At 34.6% G+C, this 15,828-nt stretch overlaps 1 protein-coding gene across 3 annotated transcripts in view; it reads right to left on the bottom strand.

The window, feature by feature from the left end:
- The window catches only part of GLRA3 (glycine receptor alpha 3), a 76,074-nt gene that overhangs the window by 4,833 nt on the left and 55,413 nt on the right, over nt 1-15,828 (bottom strand). The window contains exons 7-10 of one of the 3 annotated variants that reach the window (XM_026846576.1): nt 10,036-10,250; nt 8,279-8,425; nt 3,977-4,060; nt 3,098-3,211 (exon numbers count right to left, since the gene is read on the bottom strand). In XM_026846576.1, the coding sequence (XP_026702377.1) occupies nt 4,013-4,060; nt 8,279-8,425; nt 10,036-10,250 (410 nt within the window). In that variant the 3' untranslated portion in view covers nt 3,098-3,211; nt 3,977-4,012. Of the gene's footprint in view, nt 1-3,091; nt 3,212-3,976; nt 4,061-8,278; nt 8,426-10,035; nt 10,251-15,828 lie in introns of those variants that run through there. The other 2 variants (XM_026846574.1, XM_026846575.1) reach the window with 2 other exon arrangements.

Below are 15,828 nucleotides of genomic sequence, written 5' to 3'. Positions count from 1 at the left end.
ATAGGAGAAAATGGGTTTTAATCTCATGGCACATAAAGAAAAATAGATTGTCTCAAGGTATACATGTTTTCATAGCATGCACATCAAGAATATGGCTTCTGTCTGGAGACACATTTTGTACTTCTCTTTACCTGGTTATATGTACTCTTAGAGAAGGTACAAAGGCAGGAAAATAAATGATACATAGACTGTAAATCCAGGGCCAGATTTGGTTCTGAAATATATTCTAGTATGTTCCTTCACTATTTATGCTACTCATGTGATAGCCATGTGATTTTGATGGCATTCATGTTTTTTTTAAAGTACTGGTTTTAAATTCAGGATTTCTTATTTTCCATGTCTAATTTAGCCTAGCTGCTTTAGGATTCTAGACTTTTATGAAGTATGCCAGAGTATTATGTATATGTCGTTTCCTAAGTAAGTATTTTGGAAAATAATTTCCATAAGTATTAAAAAAATAATTGAGCAGCAGTCAGTTTTCCTTTTGTGAGAGAATTTCTGATATTTTGAAACTCTTCCTAGCTTAAATTAAAATAAAAGGGTAAAAAAAAGTTATTTACCAAAGCAAGTCAAATAATTAGTGTTTCGGTTCAGTAATTCTGAAGAATTTTTGTTTTATTGAAACCTCTTACTTTACACAAATGTAATTTCTCAATGAACATAGCTTAAATACAAACTTGCAAATTTTTCATTTGGAAAATGCCTTTGACATTTGCAAAATTTGAAAATGTTTTGGAATGGATAATTAATTCTAAACATATTTAAAGTTTTGATTTAGTAGTATTTGCTAGAAGAAACATTGTTAATTACCTTGTTTAAAAAAAATCCAGTTATATTTATTATTAATATTAGTTGAATAAGTTATCTGCAAAAGAATGCAGATCAGATGCTAAGTTTGAATTAAACTACTTGGCAATTGGCATGAGCATCCAGCAGTGCTGTAGTTATCATCCAACTGCAGTACTTTTCATATATGTAAATTGAGTAAACTTATAGACTAATACAGTTTGCTGAAACTACTTCAAATCTGTATTAGAATTCTCCTATAAAAACAAAAAATAAAGAAAAATTAACATGAACAAAAAAGAGGAGGAAAAATCACTGACTTCAATATGGAAATGAATAACAGAAATACAAAATGATAGGATCATTATTTGATGACGTGATAAAACAAAGATCTAATTACTACCATAGTGATCCTCTCCTGTCAGAAAAAAATGAAAAGTAACATCTTTACTGTAGCTGTATTCCAGAAGAATTGTAATGTATTCCAGTTAACAGAAGTTTCAAATATCTGGACTGTGAGAATTTACACTAAACTTGCCATTTAAACACCTTCACATGTGCAATTCAGGGTTTAAATCTTCCTGCTTCTCCAGAAAATAATGCTTATGATTACACAGGCTCAAAAAGCTAATAAAAAAATTCTTCTGTGTAGAAGATTTCAATTGGGTATGTTTTCAGGTTGAGGCACTATATACTAAGACTGTACTGTCTCTGTTCTATATTTACCTGAATGGAGTAATCCCCTAGAATGGTTTTAAAGGCCAGGTCTCTGATTTTTTTTTTTTTTTTTTTTTTTTTTTTTTTTTTGCTTGCAGACATCTTGCATTTAGTCTGCAAGCAGGCTGGAGGCTAGCATTTGCACCCATGTCTGTTGGATGGTGCCTTCATCAGGGCAGTCAGAATGGTTGGAGCCTTCCAATTCAGACCAGAGGGCTAATGGATATGCAGGAAAGGGCACCTTCCAGAGCATTGTAACATGCCAGGTACCAGCATAGTTTTTTTTCTGGAGTACCTGCTGGAATATTCAAAACGTGGTTATACAGGTTTTTCAGCAGGTACATAATTCAAAAAAATCATTAATTTGTCCTTAGGTTCATATCTCAGGGTGTTTGTGCCCAGCAGGAAAGATGCAGTTACGGTTATTATTGATACTAACTTTTGAGTGCTTTTTTGAAGGCATTTTTATAAAATGCCAGTGACACCCCATTTGTTTTATCAATTCACTTAGCTACAGTCCCTGTTTCTGACTAAAAATATTTCTCATGATGCATGTGTTCGAGTCCACAGCTGTTGCAGTCATCTAATGGAAGTATCCTGTATGTCCCAGATGAGAATCTGGACAGTGAATCTTCCTCAAGAAGACTTGCATTTTGATTGATTTTTTAAAAAATGTAACAGGGAAGCTTTTTTTTTTTTGTCTTTTGTATATCTGTTTAGTGCATCATCACTACATAAAATTAATCATTTTTTACTGATTTTTGATAGAGCTTTTAAAATCTTGTTATGAATGAACTTTAATAAAGGTTCAATATGAATGTGTTTTTCACAGCTTTGAAATTAAGAATTTGAAAATTATTTTGCATACAACTACATATATATAATATCTCTATTAAAATTACTGTAATTAAAGTTAGGAAATAAATTTAGATAACAATTTTTATTTAGAAAGTTAGAATTCTTTGGAGGCCTGAAGGAAATAATTTCTGTTGGCTTATTTTCGTATCAGTGTTGTTCTACTAAATACTTAGTTATAAAGAATTAAAACGCTGCCAGTTCCTGTGGCCCTGTGACTATGCTGTTTTCTGTCTATATATTTAATAATACATTTCTCTTGACAAGTAATATGCATAAGGGCTGAAAAGATCTCCATAGCCTTTTGACTGTAGGTTGTGGTAAAAGCTTGGACTTATTTGAAGCCTTGGCTTTGGTTATTTGAACACTATATTTTTTACTGTTCATTTTTGAGAAGGAAAGTGTTATTGAATTGTTTTGCACTAAAATAGCTTGGTTTTAAATGTTGATCTGATAGCAACTGTTTTCTCCTTGAACTGATGTCACTCTTTCTTTGCAGTTGCAGAAAGTAAAATTTTAATACTGTGTTTAATCCAGATATAAACAGATCAAAATGGATTACAAAATTAACAAGACATGTACCTTTATTAACATTTCACGTCATCACATACAAGTAGAAATGAAGATATATGGAGTTCACATGGGAAGACATTATTTCAGACAAAAGGACAGGGCCTCTATTAATGACTGGATATCACATTATGACAAATGGGACATCTTCTTCATAGTTTACCCTTAAATTTGTACTGTAGATTTGAGGCAAAGTCCCGTCTATAGGTCCTGTACATCTCAAGCCACTGCTATGCTGCAATGATTCACTGATTTCATTTCCATCAAGAACTCCCTCAAAATACTTTCATCAAAACGGATGGGTTGACCAAAAAGAAAGCAAAAGAAAAGAGGTGTGATTACCATTAAAGACAATCTAGTTTGCATGTCTATTTTCCTCACTAAAGATACAGTGATCTTTAGATTTTTGAAAATAGAATTAAAAGATTGACTATTCCTGAAAACTAATATATTAAAAGCTAATCTAAAATCAAAGTGTTATTCATCATATGTACATAGATAATGTTTTTCTCTGTACAGTGTAAATGCCACTAAGAAAAAGCACTGGCTACAGATATGTTTCGGTATCCCTCGTATGACTTCTAATTCTGCCATTTTTTTCCTTTTGTCTTTCAAGACTGAAAGGAGTGTAACTTTAAATTAGTATTTATTATTTATTTGTTCTGAAGGAATGTTTCCATCACATTAGTATTATAATGTCTGTGAAATAGTTGTGTTCATTGGCTGGACTTCTTTCTCTGACAAAGCACTGTGGATCATATGCAAAATGAAGTCTCAAACCAGGAACCAAAATTCCCCTGTTCTCAGGATTCATTATGTTATTTGTGTTATCATAAAGAAATGAGTCCCTTTTGGAAAAATCTATTGGAAAACAGCAATAAGTAGGTTGCATATTATGTTGCAGTAACAATTTTTATTTATAAATAGATTTACAACACAATCCCAGACACTTAAAAGTTTTTGTTAATTATGTGCAAACTGGACTGGGCCTCTGAAAAGAAATTTGCCTTTCAGTTATTTGGAATCATTAAATGAGATCCATACTTACAACCATAAAAATAGTAGACAGAGGGTGCAGTTATACCTAAGAATCGCCTTTGATACTGCTGTTACTGTTGTCTGGGAAGGGAGGCTGCAAATGTACTAGATGGTATAAGAAAGAGACAGTGACTGTAGGTGGAAAAAGCATAAGAAAAATGGCAAGGATAGATGAGCTTTGGATGCCAAAATGTCTTGACACCTCTGTACATAATTACACTTTGTATAACTGTGTAATTTTCCATAAAACTCAGCAGCTCTTATTTTGTTTGCTACACTCATTTACTGCAGGGATTTTATCTGAGTTAGATCATATGTTTTTTAAGAGAGAGATTTCAGTTCTGTGTTTTTAATCAGCATTGAGAAGGAATAACTCATAGTTTTGATTAAATTTACAAAAGTCTTCAACCTGCCAATTTTGTTTGAAGATAAGTTTAAGAGTTAAAATTTAATTCAGTGATTTGGACAAAGAGTCTGAAAAATACAGGAGGAGAGTTGGTAGGTGCAAGTACAAGGTACTACATTTTTAGCAAGGAATAATCAACTTCACAAACATAAGATGGAAAGTGAATGGCTCTATAGTAGTTCCGGAAAAAGGCCCAAGAGTTATGGAAGATCACAATCTTGATATGGTTCAATACCATGCTGTTGTTAAAAAGGCAAATGTCAAACTGGTTTGGATAAACAAGTGTATAACTTGCATCATGTGATCCTTCAGCTGCTCTCAAATGTTACTGGATAGGTTTCATGTTGCAAACACAGTTTTGAGGAATTATATGGACCAATGAGGAGAATTTCCAGGGAAGGAGAATGAGAATGAACAATAAAAAAAGACTGTACCAACTGGGAGTATTTAAAGAAAAGATGACTGAATGGAGATGTGCAAATATCTACATAAAGGAATGAACTAGTCTGTTCTCTCTGTCCCTTCTCGACAAACCATGAGGCCAAAAAAGGCATGAGTAAAAAGCTTTCTAAATCATTGGAATAGATTGCAAGGGAGCTTGTGGAATTTTTATGACTGTGATAAATTAGGTACAACTGATCCTGACTTAGGTTAGGAAAATTAATTCATTGACCTCCCAAGGGCATTCCAACACTGAAGTTCCATTGTCTGACCATTGCTAGGGTTACTTGGTAAAAGTGAGTATTTCTTACAACAAGCATATCTTTTAATTGCAAAGAAAATAAACTTTGGAAATTCTTCAGCTGCCCTATTGTAATTACATATAATTCATACATGTTCTCTTCTGTCAACATATACCTGAAATGAAACATTTCCAAAACCATCTATTTTTTGACTTTTGCACCAGTTGAATCACTAGAAATTTTGCTGTACCCTTGAAGATAAAAAGTGCCAAAAATTTCTGTATTCATTCGTTGAAATGATAGAAAAACCTAATCCTAGTAAAGTGTCACAAGAGGGTAAGAATATGGTATAAAAAAGTCTAATAAGTTATCCTAACTGCTCTATTTTTATGATCTATTTGGACATAAATACTGAATAGAATAGCAGTTTTCACTCTGAAAAGAAAGAGGACTTAATGTTCAACGAAGCCCCTAAAGTTTATTTTAAATGCAGCCTTTTAGCCTAACTTCTTTTCAAATCTTTTGACTTTGTGGTTAAATGAGCATTTCTTTATACATGGTAGTTTTAAAAGTCAATACAATTCTTGAGACACAGTGGCTGTTTGACCTACTCCAAAGGGATGACAAACACATACAAAACTTTATAATAATGAGCTATAGTAACTGACTTTGAAAAAGACAAAAGAGGAAGGAAACACAAATTTAACTTATGATCCTAGGGCCTGCATTTCATGTTAGAATTTGTGGTGAATAAATAATAACATTTGTGGTAAGGAAGGCTAGTTAATAACTGCTTTCTTTAATCCATAAAACATCATTTATTATTTGTATACCAGAGGGTTTAGGATGCAATCCAACTTTTTTTTTTTTTTTTTTTAAGAGATAAAATCTCCATGCTGTAATGTTTCAAGTTCTAGTATACTTGTTGGGCAAGAAATGATTTAATAAAACATTAAGAAAAAAAGAAGCAATTAGCAAGGCTGTCTCTAGAGCTTGAGAAGGTGTATTCTCAAAGGTTAACTCTGGCCAGGAGCTCTAGCTCTACACAGAACTGGAGTAAGTCAAGAAATTTTCAGTCAAATTCATTTTTCCAGAAAAATGTCTATTTGTCAAAATCATAACCTTGCATGCAAAAAAAGACTTTTTTTTGTAAATTTAGGCTGAGAAACCTGTCTCATGATGAAACATACAGATACAGGGAGGAAAGGAAAGCGATATACCCTGAATGTAATCAATACCCTCACCTGGGTATGTTATGAGAAAAACATTGAAATGCATGTCTTCATCTTTCAGAATCTAAGGGAAGTACTTGATACTTTACTATAGACCCTGCAGTCTCTAAGTTGAATCCTCTAATTTTATGAGAACCTAGCATGCAACCTACCTGAAGCTAGAAGACTGTCTAATGAAGTGTAAAATTAGAATAATGACCTTTAAGTGTGAATTGAAAAATACCGTGATGTCAAGTACTGATCCAGCAAAACACTTAAGTCAATGAGACTATTCATGCACATACTTTTTTGTTAAGTGATCTCCTCTTAGAAGTGCTTTGTATATTATGGGTCCTTCCTTGGATACCTCTGAGCTGAAATTGTATTGATTCTGATTGCTGAAGTGTCTTTGGTAAGCTTGAGGTCTGCTAAAAGGGAGCTGGAAAGAGGCTGGTTTGATTCTGAGGAAGGTAGGTGATATTACCTGCCAGTTTCTAACCCTGTTATAGTAATTGACATGTAAGGAAATGAAAAGATATCTCTAAAGTTGAATATGGTAAACTTGCCTGAGATCCAGAAGACACTATAATACATGGTGAAAAAAAGAATGGACTAAAAGTATAGTCACATAATATATCACTCACCACAGCTGTTTGTATTGGGTACATGATGCATTTGTAGTGGCTTACCTGTCCCCTGTCTGGTAATCTTTCTCTGTCCATCCCTTTCCTCCCATTCCAAACTTTTAAGCAGCTTTCAGAGAGCTGCCATATTTCAAAAACAAATACCCTGTCACAAAATGCAGCTTTCTTCCTGTGTGTCTCAGAAAACATTTTTTCCCGCTACTGCCAGCGAAAAGAAAAAAGCACATTTTTCTCAGGTACAGATGTTAAAAGCAGGTACATGCAGTCTGAATCATCCTCTAGGCTACAATACATGAGTTGCTTTCTGCACCTGAAGATGTTTAGGACTCGACACACAGGAACAGGCAAATGTATGAAAATGGCATTTTCATTTGACTGTCCATCCTGCCTTTTCACACAAGTCTTGCTAGTAGAGACTGCTTAGGTAGACTACAGCATTACAGATTTAAAATATTTTCTAAGTAAAAGGGAAACAACCTTTAAAATGTCTTCTCCTTGTGATGTAAACAGTAAATGGAGGTAAGTCTTCAGTCACTTTCATCCACAGCAGTGTTCTAGATAGTGACTGAAAGCCAGTGAAAAGGCTCTGCATGACATCACTGTGGGTACTCATTCAATGAGTATGTTGAAGAAACATTTACTCTTTGAAAAATCTTAAGTAGGAATTACATACTATTGTAAGAAATTTGGCTAACTGCTTGCTTAAACTGTGGACTTCAGAATTCAAACCTGTAGCCTTAGCTGCTTGACTTTGTTCAGTGGTAGTGGCTTATTTTACTCATAGTCTAGATAGCTTCAGCTATAAAATAAATATTAATAACCATTATTGTATTAAAGTTTCTTACTAGCTATATGAACATTTTACACTAACTTGACAGAAGGAAAAACTCTCAAATTTCTCAGCCTTTTAAAGTGTTTATTCTTCCACCAATAATATTAAGTATTTTTTTTTATTAAAAATATTTACATGAAACACAGCTTTTAAAGCTTTGAATACTGGAATAATATTAGGAAGCATTATTTGTTGAATCTCAGTGTAGTACAAACTGCTGCAGGTACCAGTAACATTCATCCACTGAAGTATAATCTAACTCTTCTAACAGAGTGAAATTCATGCCTGTGCAGATGGCTCCCACATGGCCTATGCCTCATTTAAATCCCTCTTAATCCCTTTTTGAGAATTCAAGTTGGATTTATGCAGTGCATAGTCCTTGTAGTGACCCTCTGCCTACAGTGAATTTCATTCTGTGCTGCCATTTTATTTATATTGCCACTTTAAGCTGCAGTATGTTTACCAAATTAACCCTATATCCTGGCATAAATCAATCTCAGACTCTCTTTCAAAGTTGTGAATACTGTTACTTTTACCTTGTTCTTCTTCCTCTTGCGACGGAATCTCAGAAGTTCTTTATGCTGCCTCGACACAAAGTTTACAGCTGCATACTCCAAAAGTGCAGAAAATACAAAGAGCAGACACACAGCCATCCAGATGTCAATTGCTTTGACATATGACACCTATGGAGAGAATAGAGCAGAAGACTGAATATGTTAAAACCAGAGATGTGTTTAGTATTTCATGTCAGGAGTAAGTGCTTTAATATCTCCACATCCCAACACTACTTTTATCAAACACAACTTAACAGGAAAGCTAGATAATAGGAGGGACAACAATTCCATCTATAAACTTGAAATATTAATTTTTAAAAGGTAGTCTTTCACAAAATGTGTTTACTGTTTATGACATTAACAGTTCCTCATAGTGTACTGTGTATTTTATCACAAATCAAATAATCCACAAGAAGCACATGTTCTTCCTCCATTTGTCCCACTGAGATCTGAGAGTGTACCAAGGAACCAGAGAATAGCTTATAGTGGGACCAGTAGGAATTCCTGTATTATAATGGATCTGATTTAAAATTTCTGTAATACAAATTAGGTAGAAGAAGGGAGATATATGGAGAACTCCAATATGTTCATTCTCTGCTAATATAGGCATGGTAAATCAAAGTTATAGATTCACACTGGTCCTGTAGTTTTGACACAGTGGAAGTACTGAAAATAAATTGCAGAGTATATGAACTCACTGCAATCCTTTATTGCCAAATTCAGCTGCAGGACATAATCTGAACTTGGAAAGTAGGGTCTGTTCCCTCTCTGTGTGCAGGTTTACAAGAGCTTTTTCATATAAGCCAACACAGCTAGATTCAGGCCTCAAAAATGTGACAAAACCCATCTGTAGCTCTCTTTGGTAACCTCTTATATTCTTGCTTTTCTGTGTTTTTATACCATTCTGTTTTCTTACCTGCTGCTGCTACTTTTGGATGCATTCAGATTGCTATATTTGAGACACAAAGCACACTCATCTCTGCTAGGGGTATCTATTTTACTTAAAAAAAATATTTAATTAGCCAACCTAAAAATACCATGTTAAAACTAACACAAAAGTGGTCTTTGTGTATTTTTATTGTATACATTTTATTTCTGTTAACTGCAATGGCACATGAAGATTGTCAAGGAATAACCCTTGAAATGAAAAAAAAAACCAAAACCAACCACTTAATACAATGACAAGTCAGAAAACTTAGTTAATCACGGAAATATACTTTAGATTATTTATATTGTGTAGTGGACCATTCTTTATACAATTGTTTGGCACTATTTAGCCTCACATCTTAATGTAACTGTGTTTGTAACTAGTAAATTAATTAATAATGTAGGCAGGTTTTTGGAAAGGAATATCATTGAGAACAGATTGGAATGTATGACCTTTAGAAATTCATTCATATCTGCTAGCATGTCATCAGATACTGGGATCTGGAAAAGGACGAGCTAGTCATTTGCTTAGCAACATATATGTAGTACTGAATACAGTTGCTTTCGTCACTTGTCAAGGTTGATGGAATTTAGTAGAGATGTGGTTAGTTAAATAGCTGAGATGGGGGAGAAATAGAATATATTTGACTGGTGACTCACAAACCCCCTAATCTTTCAAAGTCATTTATCTCCTTTAGAAGATGATTAAATACTAATAATTAAAACACATAAGGTTTACTGAAGGTGTTTACTTGTCATATAGCATTATGACTTTGTACTAATGTGGTACAAACAAAGGAAATTCGGCCTACCTTTGGAAGAGATGCTCGTGAACCTGAGCTTTGTGTTGTCATGGTCAGTACAGTTGTTATGCCTAAAGCCACTCTGGCTGGAGCTGCATCCATATTGATCCAAAATGACACCCAAGAGAGAATGACGATCAAGAGACTTGGTATGTACATCTGGATGAGATAGTAACCCATCTGCCTCTCAAGGTGAAATCGAACTTCAATACATGTAAACTTTCCTTTTTATAACAAAGAAGAAATATTCAATAGAAATAAAATGTTCTTTACTGTCAACATCTTGTGAACACTCTAAAGAATGTATAATGTCAAATATATTTGTTCTTTAATGAAAGAAGATGAATGTTTTGATTGCTCTTCAGTGATTTTCAATACACAGGGTCCCCATTATAACAGGAATATACTGGAAAGAAAGGGGACAGAAAAACTGAAAGTTTAATATTTTGATAACCTCTGGAACTCTTTTTTCCTTATAAAAACCAAAACATGATTAATTATGACACAGGAAAGTTCCTTTGTGTGATCACACTTGTTTTTCCACTTACTGTTTTGGAAATACTGCTGTATGCAAAGAAAAGGCTTGCTCTCCCATTGTATAAAATCTCCTTTATCTTTTGGTTCAATTTTAATCTTATATTTATTATTTTTAATCCAATTAATTTGGGAAAAATATAGTGAGATAGTGTGGGCATTAGGAGATTCTGCTAAATCTCTCCCTTTATCCCAAGTCAGGCTGTTTGAGACCAAAAGTACAATGACCAAGATTCAAACAGAAATTGAGGATTTGAGATTTGGCAACTATAAGCAGCTAATTAAATGGTCTAATTTTTTCCAGATACTGAACATCAAGCAACTTCCACTGAGTTAACCAAACCAGGACTATTGTTTGCTCATAGAAATGCCAAACCCCCCCCATTTTTTTTTTTTTTTTTTCTTATTCAGATTGTGGTGGTTTGGTTGGGTTTTTTGTTTGTTTGTTTGTTTTGTTTTGGGGTTTTTTACCCTGTAAACTGTAGATTATTTTACAGTTCTTGACCTGGTCTCATTACATTTTCAAATTCTGCTCAATGCTCATGTTAGTCACATATGAATGGTGCTGAAGGCAATTCTGTTACTGTAAATAGTGTATACATGAAACAGTTTCTCACAGCAATAAATTTGCATACCTCACATTTATTTAAATGAAAGCATTTCCTAGTTCTAAGTTTAACATGGAAAGCTATATAGTTATTTATTTCCTAACTGGTATGAAGTTTTTTTGTTATGTTTTCCAGTAGTTTTTGATAGATATTTTCTAATCCATTTTTATTTGCCAAAATGCCATTTTATAGCAAATCATTCCACATTAATAGTGCTTTAATATTCATCATATTAACAAAATTTATGTCATGGAATTACTTATGAGTTTATCCTATACTAATTTAATTTATTATATATTATGCTGTGACAACAGTGTTTGGCATACAGAAATGAGTTTCAGATAAAGTAAACCAGAAATATTTTTATTCTAGGCATATTAAGTGCTTGGAAATATCTTCTGAACTTCATTATTTTCATAGTAGTTCTCTTAACAGGCCATTAGTCTTTTCTGTGGTGTCAATGTTATTGTATGAAATTTGTATTCTGCTGAGGCACTAAAAAAAATATTTAGAAAGATGGTAGTTATGATGTTCAATTTAAATGACATGATATATCTCAGGAGTTTTATATCTGTTGGCTCAATTATGATTTCCATTCCTAATTGCCAGCGTTTTCTGAATCCTATCTACACTCCTGAAATCTGTGTCCCAAATCCTGGCTCAGCCATCTGCTGCCCCAGCTTCAAAACTGATTTCTGCTTCAATCAAGGGATGAAGTCCTGATTTAACAAAGTGAATGGGAATTTTGGTGTTTATTTCAGAAAAGGACAGGATTTTCACCTACATTTTTCTTTCAGGATCTTCAAAAGGATGCTACACAATACATTCTTTTACTTAACAGTTCAGTACACCTCACATAACTAGAAGTTGTGCACTGACTGGCCTTTGTCAGAATCATATTCTTACTTCAAACTGGTCCTGACCCTGAATTTTTTTTTTTTTTTTGGTGACATTTGTTCTGTTAGTTCAGCAGTCTAGGACAGCATCAGTCTCTCAAACATCACAGTAGATGGTGGTAGTGAGTGAAACGCATCAACCAAATCTTGGACTCTTGCAAAGCTGTTTTATATGTCATCACATCAGCAAGAATTAGTTCAGCATGTAACATTTTCTTCTTATAGGGTCCTATATTCTTCTTTCAAAACAAATTAAGAAGGAAAACTAAGAAGCATCAGCATGGGTAATATATGCATAACATTGGCTATTGCTTGTACATTTTTATCTGGACAAAGGTGGGATAAGAGATCTGAGTCTCTTTCCTGAGTACTCACATGGGCTTGAATTATTACAAGTCTCTCAGTACAAAAATACTGTGGTCCGAAACAGAAAGCAAAAAATAATGCACTGTCTTTGATGTGCATTATGAAGATGCAAGTTTGCCAGGTTTGTCTGAACTAAGGAGAAAGAGAGGAATTACTGTGAACAGCAGAACCCTAACAAAATGAAAGAAATTCTGAATGAAAGAGGTGGAAATGGAATATATTGTAATCACAGAAAAGCAGAGAAAAGAGATGAGATTATAAAGAGGCCAGAACTAGGACTGAGTGATGTGTCAGAGGAATTACACTGAATAATTTTTTTGCTTGGTTTTGTCTTCTGTAAACAGCACTGGCCAAGGTAAAAAAGAAAAAAAAAAAGTGCAATATGTTTCAAAGTGGAAAAATACCTTTGCTTAACTGTACAGAATATGCAACTTAGACTCCTGCCTGCGTTTTAGGCCCAGTGACTTTATGGCCGTCAGTCATCTCTCTACTGCTTCCCAGTCAATACCACTGTGTTTCTCATCTGCTCTGTTCCAGGGTAGCACTGAAAAATTAATATGTGGCAACTCCTGAGGGAGACTGGTGGCTACCTGGGTAGACACTTCTCTCTGTTACTCCATTGCTGACTACTGGAAGTCAGTCTCAGCACTGCAGTTGCAGCAGTTGCTGGTGTGAGTGTGGAAGGGATGACAGTTTTTGCCTTTCCTGGATGAGATCAGAATGACCTGCATAAACTTGGCTAATGAAGCAGAATGGAAAAAAAAAACATTAGCACTAGCAAATGTGAGCTTCAGCTCAGAGGCAGGCAGCAGAGGAAACTGTTGTTTCCTAGCTGAAGCCAGCATCCAGCTGTGGGCCTCCTTTATCTTCCCATATTCCATTTCAAATTCATAACCAGGTTAGCTGTGGTTTAATCTATTTGACTGGATGCTTGAATGGATCAGAAGAAACATACCTATGAAGTCATCTCAGCTGGAAAAGGAGATAGACAAGCAGCTAAGAGCATTGCTCTAATCATTAATTTGAAGTACATTAAAGGTAAGCTCTAGTTCATTCTGATATGCACTGTGAATGTCACAGAGAGTGGCTAGGAGTATATGAAACCTGTGGGGTGTTGTGGTTTTGCTGAGGCTGACTAACAAATTAATGCCAGATGCTAGTTTCAGACCAGAGCTAAATCCATATAATGGACAGATTTTGGCAATGCAAAAGAAAGAACAGGTATTGAGGGCTTCCTAATGGATAAGCATTTTTTCCTTAAACAGCAGTAATGTTCTTTGTGTTCATAAGTTTAGCCTAACCAAGGATTCAAGTGTGCTAAAGGCATCAAAAGCCATGCCTTGCTGAATGCTATACCTATGCATATGAAGTGAACATACTGGTATATATGCACATGATGGTGCATTTTTCTCTCCTACCCATGTTTTTTGGTAACAGTGTCAGATCAGCTGGGCTGGCATGATTTCCATCAATGTTCACACTGAAACCAATATTGGAGTGAAAAAAAAATGTATATTCCAGTCAGTCTATGTGGGTTTTCTTTCCCCTAGAAAATATAAAAGAGTTTTCTTCGGACCCAGTGTCTAGATCCCATATACTTTTTTCAGTTTTTGCTGTGGTAGCCAACTGTGAATAACCGAAGGACAGCAGTTTTCTACCTCAGCACATCTTCATAGTGCACAGCCCCCTCTGATCATGGCAGGTGCTGTTTAAGCAGTGCGCTATGCAGGCAGCAGTATACTTGTGTGATTAAAAGGTACTGTCAGCAGTGTGGGATGTGTAAGGGAAAGCAAGCTAAGTAGTAGCTTTCTGGCCATAAGGACTGCTTCTTTTCAGTTTTGTCTGCCTCAATCTGCTCCAGAGACAGTAGTTGGTATAACATAAATATATTTGTCCCCTATTAGTAACACTTAAGATATCCCTTGGGGGAAGCTTTTCTTACTGTAACCTTACAATGCCATGGTCATGTTTACAATTCCGAGGAAGACTGAGTAGCTGTTTCTGAAGATATATAGGAAGTTTTCATAATGGACAATCACCTTAGGAAACTGAGAGAAGGAAATAGTGTACCTGAGAATTAATAAATATAAGAGTAATAACAATTGTAAAATCATTATGAAATTAAAAATTAATAACATAATAAAATACAAAATGAATAAGTATAAACATAAAAAAGGAACTAAGCATGCAGAGATTCACCTGTTAATCTATGAAGAATGGAGATACCTGCTGCAGGTTCTAGTTCTTGATACTACTTTACATACTAGTAAGTCATAGTCTGGCCTTCCTTATAAGAAAAATCATTGATAATGCTAATAGCTGATCTACTGTGAAATATTTTGTGCATGTAGAGAATAGAGAATGAGTCAAAGTTTGGCAAAACTGTACTAAACTAAGTTAAGCAAATCTGAATATATCCTTATGGAGCCCTGCAGAGTGTGAGTCTTAGATCTGGGAAGTGGATATTTTATGTTCTGATTCCAGCACATTTGCCAGTGTGGAAGTAGACTACACAATTCTGTTTTTACCGGTGACTGATGACCAGCAAACAGCCAGGCCAAGGGCCAAAATATTGCTAGCTATGGAGATTTGCTAACAGAGTCCTGGGGTAATTGACCTGTAATGATGGTCCTCTCCTCTAGCACTGCATTTTTCCCCTGGAAAGACAGCTAAAGACAAAGGTTTAACATGAAATTAAGTAGAGAGACAGCAGGAACAGAGAAGGGGAGAGTGAGACTTCTTTAGTGGCTAGGATATGCTCAGCCTAAATGTCTGACTTAGTTTAGATCCCTTAATACAATACAGAGTTTCTCCCATTTGTCTGTCTTCTGGAAATCCCTTATTAAGCAGCTCAATTCCTCTACTCTCCATAAAGATACTAAGCATTCAAGCTCAATCTGAGTTTGAAAATTGTCTTAGGTGGGGTATTTATTTCTAGGTTCTATTCTGCAGCTCTGCAGTGTTTACCATTTTTAGACTGGTCAAAAATCACATTTCCTCATTGTATGTGTAAAAGAGAACATATAGCAAAAGACAGCTGACACACTTTTCTCTATAGAGAGCAAAGTAAAGACTGTCCTCTCTTCTAAAATCATAAGTTAAAGGCTCTTCTATGACAAAACAATAGATAGACTCAAGAAACAAATTTTGTATAGATTGATGAAATGTGGCTGCTGCATTTTATGACACTGTTTTCTAATGTTTATTACCTTGAGTTCCAGGTTCTCACTAAATAGTTGCCATTGTAACGCTTTGAGTATTCTTGTCTACTCCCTGTACTTTTTCTTGAAGGGAAAAGGACCAATATTTACTGAAAACAAATGTCTTTTGCAGGACAACACACACTGAGGATAGTTCATGAGATATTTTATATATATATATATATATATATATATATA

The sequence above is a fragment of the Athene cunicularia genome (assembly GCF_003259725.1).
Source record: "Athene cunicularia isolate RWA chromosome 4 unlocalized genomic scaffold, athCun1 chr4_part1, whole genome shotgun sequence".
Taxonomy (NCBI): Eukaryota; Metazoa; Chordata; class Aves; order Strigiformes; family Strigidae; genus Athene; species Athene cunicularia.
The sequence above is the reverse complement of the archived record's forward strand: the minus strand, read 5'-3'. Positions and strand labels throughout refer to the sequence as shown.